The following is a 6,711-nucleotide window of genomic DNA, read 5'->3' as shown; positions in this document are numbered from 1 at the left end:
GCCACCCTACCCGCGGGGACTCGAACGCCTTGTCACCAACCTCCCAGCTCCTGCCAACGTGGTCCGCTGACGGACCCCAGCCGGACTGTCGGGGACTCGCCCGTCAGGCAGTGCCAGGAGCAGTCCCGCGTGGGTCCTCGTGCCTCGGGTCAAGAGGCACCCGGAACTGTTAGTGGGGCGGGGTTTGGAGAGAGGAGACCAAGAAGGGGCGGGTCCAGGGAGGAGGTGGAGTCTTGTGGGCGGGGCCAAGAGGAGGCCTACACCGGGAGCGAGGACTCCTGGCGCGTGCAGGCGGGGAAGCCCCAAGACCATAGGTTCGAGTCCCGACCTCTCAAGATGACAAAGAGCAGGAGCTGGATAGAGACTAAAAAGCCTCAGATGTTGGGCTGACCTTCTATGAGAGTCACCATCATGCTGCACCATCCGCCAATGAATAGTTATGTACTTCAGGGATTAAGCTTTAAAAAAATCTTGGATGACTCTTTTAGTTTCCATTCAACCCATTTTATAGATGGGGAAACTGAGGCTCAGAGAGGGGAAAGTCACTTTAACACTCCTCCCTCGATCCCAAAGAGGTAGCTGCAATTTGAACTGGGTGGTCCAGCTTTGTTCTGTGGGTGCTGGGGATCCATGGGAGGGATCAATGTGGGACTGGCTGTTAAGGGTAGTTGGGTAGGATGAGTCAGGGGATAGGACAGGAGGCTTGGAGATCTGGAGAACCCCAAAGGGCTGCTCCAAGCTCTCCCAGCCCATCAGAGGATAGTACTTCATATTTTAAACTAATTCTTTAAATCTTTATCTTAAAATATAGCTTCATAACACCACCCCAAATGCTGGCATTGTGTGCTCTACTTGTGCTTGGTACCAAGGTGCCAGGTGGGGTGGTCTTCCAAAGGATTCCTTCTACAATCCCTTATCCTCAAAATTGTTCTATTTTTTCCTTGATCAGTACTATAGAGCAGTGGTTCTCAACCTGTGGGTCGCAACCCCTCTGGCAGTCAAACGACCTTTCACAGGGGTCGCCTAAGACCATCCTGCATATCAGATATTTACATTACGATTCATAACAGTAGCAACATGACAGTTATGAAGTAGCAATGAAAATAATTTTATGGTTGGGTCACAGCATGAGGAACTGTATTTAAAGGGCCAGAAAGTTGAGAATCACTGCTAGAGAGGCTTTACACGAAATTGCTGTCCCATATTAGATAACTTTATGCAAATTGTTAAAGAATATATACTATGAAAACAAGTTAGTACTTATATTGTAAATATATACAAAAAAATAAGTCTTCCAAAAGAAATAACAGACCATCTCTTGCCACCCTGACAACCCTGCTTGTCATGGGATATGGGTTGGACCAGTGAGGCCTGGCCCGAGATCTTCAAAATGCAGATGCATCTGTGAGAGTATTTGAATTTTAATATTTGAATGTAAGGAAAGCACCTTCTAGATTATCTGCCTGTCTGGTTTATAGGTGAGCTGAGCCATTCTGCATCTGCATCTATGATTATAACTGGGTTCCAAGGGCTCGCTCACAGACAGGTCTGATTTTCAATGCAGTGCTTCTTGAACTGGGAGTCTGGTAGAAGTATTTTTCCTTTAAATGGGGTCCGTGCATTACTCAATATGAGCCATTTTGGGGAGTGTTTGTTCTTTTGAGCTGGGCTGCAATGATATCAGAAGCTTTTATTTTTCGTTAATCTTCACCCAAGGGTATTTTTCCCATTTATTTTTAGACAGTGGAAGGGAGGAGGAGAGACACAGGGAGAAATATCAATGTGAGAGAGATTGGTTGCCTCCCGTATGGGGCCAGGGATGGAGCCTGCAACCAAGGTGCATGCCCTACCGGCTAGGATGATGTCAGAAGCTTTTAAAAGTTTTTCGAGGTGAACTGAAATCCAGGCCGCCACAGCTATTAAGGCAATTAAGACATTTGGGTCCTGGCCCTAACCGGATAGTTCAGTTGGTTTGAGAGTCATTCTGACATGCCAAGGTTGTGGGTTTGATCCCCGGTCAGGGCACAGAATCAGCCAATGATGGCATAAATAAATGGAACAACAAATTAATGTTTCTCTCAAAGCAGTCAGTAAAATAAGACATTTGGGTCCTGTTGTTATTTTAAATCTCCTGAGGGTTTATGTTTTGTTCAAAGCGGGTCCTCAAACTCCCAACCAGACCACAGGAACGCAGAGAGAGACAGAGGCGGTAGATGAGGTGGGGATGGGGACTGTGGGCTGTGGTGACAGTACCATGGCAAGAGACCCCATCAGGGATGGGAGTATTGCACTAAGCCAGGTGGTGGAGGGGGTTGGGGGTTTGAGAGGCGGCTGGCAGGGGACACACAGAAGGTTCTACCTTGTCAGCCTCAGGGTGTACCTTTCGTTTTTACAGTACGGCAAGTCAGACGCTGCCCATGTTCTCAGCGACAGCGGCCATCAGACATGAGTCAGGAGAGAAACGGGGACAATGTACAGATTTCCATCTTTGGGGGGCCGGGTGGGTTGGCCCAGACCTTCCTGGTCAGGGGTCTGAGGAAGGCCATGGGTCCACTACAGTTATAAATAAGGTCTTGCCTTCCTGCCCCCCTGCCCAGAAAAGAATGGACAAATGCCTCCCATCAGCACAGTCCTGGGACAAAGACTACAACACAAAATGGGTCTCCAAAGGGGTCTTCCTGACTTAACACGAAAACGAAATGTCATATCCAGGAGGTTTGCAAATTTCTCCTACAAGTCAGCATCCAACCACTGCATTTATTCTGTGATTCACTCAGGAGAGCCCAGGGGCCCAGCAGGCAACTCCCTTGCTCGTTTCTATACTGACCAAGGATGCCCTGGACGCAGGGCCCACTGCCCCAGGACTGTGCTGCTCCACTGGTCATCGCCACTGGGGCTCAGGATGTCTCTGGGGCCCAGCCTCTGGGCGCCTGGGTGGTGACTCCCACGTTGGTGTTTGGGTGATGCAGCTGTCCCTGTTAGTCCTCCAGAAGTCTGCCCGCTCGGCCTGCCTGCCTTCTTGGTGGGACTGGTCAGAACAGACCGGTGACTTGTGGCCAGGGTGTCTGCAGACAGTGCTGGTCTGAAATCCAGGTGAGGGTGTTCCCCAGGGTCTGGGCAAATGCTCCTTGGGCAGTAGGGAAGAATGCTGTCTTGCTTCTTGTTCGGGCTACCTGCAGGTTATTCTGGCGGATTCTCTGAGGGCCCCTTCCCCAGGCTGCACAGTCTCCCATGGCCCTGCTCAGAGCTGAGGTGCTGCCCCTGGGCAGACAGCAGGAGAGCCTTCGGGGCGCAGCCTGGTTCTCCGGGAAGAGTGGACAGCAGCCAGACCAACAGGTCCCCTCCGGCAGGCTGTCCGAGGTGGGATGGGGAGGGACCTGCATAGCAAGAACCAGCAACAGTATGTGCAGCTTGCAAAGGACTCAAAGTCAGATTCCTAGGTCAGCGAGTTACCTAGCTGTCTCAGGCTCCACCAGGGAGGCCGGGGCTGGGGAGAAATTCTTCTGAAAGATGTGGCTTCTATTCCGGGCCGGTTTCCAGCTGTTCCCATGTGGGCCTGAGCTGGCGGGGGTCCACAGAGTGGGCAGGGGGCAGCCATCACTGACGTTTCATCTCAGGGGGTGGAAGTGTGTCTAGGGGGAGGAATGACTCTGCAAAGCTGACTACAGCAGCCCCTCCGGACACAGCAGCATATCCTGGCGGTCGCCCAGGGGGGCCCTGGAATGGCTGCCCCTGTTGAAGGCTGCCCCATGAGGGCTGGACAAAAATAAAAATACAAATACTGTTTTTCATTAAAGAATTTTTTCCTTTAATCTGCACAGGTGTCTTCATCATTTAAAAATGAGAGAGAGGCTGCCCACCATCATGGGGGCCTCTTGCTGCAGAGTCTGTCCCTCTAGGCCTTGTGCCTGCCCCTGGGGAGGGCCCTGCTCCAGGACACAAGCTCTCCGGCCGGAAGTCCTGTGGCTAAGGGCCCAGCTGCCTCCTCTGAGTCGGATGTTTCGGAAATCCTTCTTTGAAAAGGTGTCTCCCATCGCTTGGGCCCTATCTTCCAGACACTAGGCGGTCCACATGGATGAGAGAGACATCCACAGCCCTGAGCTCCATCGAGAGGGGGGTTGGCCGTGTGTCCATATTCTAGTCACTGCCAGGCTATTTCTGCTCCAAGTCACCTGGGAGGCGGGGGTGGTGTGAAACATACGCTGAGAGAAGGAGCAGTCCGCAGGGTGGTGAGCCACCCCAGGCCACCAGGCGGCCTCCCCCAAGGACAGATGCCCGGCACCCGGCCCACAAACCTGAGCTGAGAGCAGCTGCTGGGCACAGGTGTGTGGCTTCCAGAGGTGCCCGGGAACCAGTGGGGACCTGGTGGCCCTTCCTTCTAGGTGCCCATCCAACACAGACAGAGGCGGACAGGGCGGTGACTGTGGACACCCAGCAGGATTTTCACCCGGAATGGCTGGACCACTGGGTCACAGGTCCCCAAAGCCAGTGAGCCTTGTTCTCTCAGCAAGACACATGCAAGCATAGCAAAGAACCAAAAAGTGCATAGAATGAAGTGTCTTCTTTTCCCATTGTGGTTTTTTTTTTGTTTTGTTTTTTGTTTTTGTAAAAAAAGCAGCTGTGTGCCGCTGTCTCTGTGCAAAGAGTAAGGTCCCAAAATAAATACATGATTGGACACTCAGGAAGGTTCACAGTATCACAGGCGCAGGTAGCTGACGGGACCGGGGTCACTGCTTTGCAGCCCGGAGCATCAGTGACCATCGCCAAGGGGAGGATGTGGGCGAGTGCGTCCAGCGGCAGCCAGGCGGCAGCTCCCGTGCTCTGGGCCGAGCTGGGCTGGCCAAGGGTATGCTCCACTCCTACGGTTGGTGATTGTAGAAATTACTGCAGAAGGCAAGAGAGGCAGGTGAGGGCGAGATGAGCCGTGGCTGGACCCCCAACCCACTGGGCCTCCCATGATGGGGCCTGGCCCCACCTTTGATGCCTCAGGCCAGGGACTCCACATGCCATGAGGGCTGGACACAGACCCCAAAATACTTACCCATGGGCCACCACACAGGAAGAGCCCAGGCCTACCCCTCCCGCCCCAGACCTGTTTCCCCCTCTGTCCTTGGGGCGCTCTCAGCCCCAAGTAGGCCAGGCTGGCAGGCCATGGGCACACTTACTGTGTCGCTCTCGCCGTCGGAGGCTGAATGGGCCTGTGCACTATAGTGGAGTGGGGAGTACACCCAGCTCCTCTCATCGGTGGGCTGGAGGGCGGGCAGGCGGCACGTGCAGGAAGGGCGCAGAGAAGAGCAGGGTGAGAGGAGGCACCAGAGAGGTGAGAGGGAGGAAGGAAGAAACAGAAATAAAAGAGGCAGATCCCCAATGCAGGACAAGTGGGCAGCTCGGCCCCCGGCTGCCCTCTCCCTGATGGGGACCTGCCCCCAACCTGGACGGGCCTTGAGATGGGCAGGACCGGGGTTGAGTGGCCTGAGCAGGCAGGGTGGGCAGCAGAAGCAGTGAGTGCAGTCGGGGCGGGGAGCAAAGATGGCAGGAGCTTGGTGCACTGTGCTGTCCTCTCTCCTCCTCCTCCTCCTCCTTCTCCGCCCACCCGTGACACCTAGCCCAGCAGCACCCAAACCCAGATCCTGCCTGCCATGCAAGCTCTGGGGGCGCTTGAAGGTGCAAGGTGGCGGGTGGCCTAGTGCTCTTCCAGCTGTGTCTGGGGAAGGGGTTCCCCATTCTGTCATCAGATTGGGGGCAGGTGTGCTTCCCTGCCAGGTCTGTTCCCATCTCAGCTGTCTTCCTCCTCCTCTCGCCCAGGAGCCCCCACTCCTGGCCTTGAGGTCCTCTACCCCGGCTCAAGCCTGTTGTGAGCACCAGGCCTGAGCACACACCTGCCCTGGCCATGTCCCCCTGGCTGTCCCCAGGCCCTAAACCTGCAGCCACAACCAACAAGCCCCCAGACCCACCTCTCCTGCACTCACTGCCCCTCAGCGCCCACTTGCTGCTTCCCCCAACCTCTGCGTCTGCTCAATACCACCTTCCCTGCAGCTCTCACAGGCCAGACCCCTGTCCCCATCTGTGGACTAGCACAAAGGCACACGGGCCAGCAGGGCAAGACACTACTGCAGGACCCTCCTTCCTTCGCACGGTTATGGCACCATACAAAACCCTGCTCATGTGCAGCAGCTCGCTCCGCCTCCGCTGCCCACCTGGGAGCCTGGAGGCCAGGGTCAGGCTGTCTGGGGGCTGCTTGTACCCAGTGCCCAGCACAGGGAAGCTGCAGGAGGGATTGACACTGACCTAGCTGCCCTGCTGGGACTCAAAATGTGAGAAAAGAGGGTCTCACTGGACCCTCTGTAGAGAGCTGGGTCTGGGGGAGGGAGGGACCCAGAAACTAGGGATGACCCCATTAGAGTTAGGTCAAGGGCACATCTTTCCTGCAGGCCTGAGGGTCCTTCTTTTTTTTTTTAAATATTTTATTGATTTTTTACAGAGAGGAAGAGAGAGGGATAGAGAGCTAGAAACATCGATCAGCTGCCTCCTGCACACCTCCCACTGGGAATGTGCCTGCAATTAAGGTACATGCCCTTGACCGGAATCGAACCCGGGACCTTTCAGTCCGCAGGCTGATGCTCCACCCACTGAGCCAAACCGGTTAGGGCCTGAGGGTCCTTCTTGCCACTCATCCAGCCTTCCTGTCCTCCCATCCAGCCTCCACACTTC

The 6,711-nt window shown here is 54.8% G+C and overlaps 1 protein-coding gene across 1 annotated transcript in view; it reads right to left on the bottom strand.

Annotated features, from left to right (window-relative positions):
• Positions 1–2,818: 2,818 nt before the first annotated feature.
• Positions 2,819–6,711, bottom strand: part of PIP5K1C (phosphatidylinositol-4-phosphate 5-kinase, type I, gamma) — a 26,840-nt gene continuing 22,947 nt past the window's right edge. Inside the window, exons 18-19 of the mRNA XM_015566946.1 lie at positions 5,166–5,249; positions 2,819–4,884 (exon numbers count right to left, since the gene is read on the bottom strand). Coding sequence (XP_015422432.1) covers positions 4,882–4,884; positions 5,166–5,249 — 87 coding nt within the window. The 3' untranslated portion in view covers positions 2,819–4,881. The remainder of the gene's footprint in view (positions 4,885–5,165; positions 5,250–6,711) is intronic.

Source organism: Myotis davidii, unplaced genomic scaffold, assembly GCF_000327345.1.
Source record: "Myotis davidii unplaced genomic scaffold, ASM32734v1 scaffold551, whole genome shotgun sequence".
Taxonomy (NCBI): Eukaryota; Metazoa; Chordata; class Mammalia; order Chiroptera; family Vespertilionidae; genus Myotis; species Myotis davidii.
The sequence above is the reverse complement of the archived record's forward strand: the minus strand, read 5'-3'. Positions and strand labels throughout refer to the sequence as shown.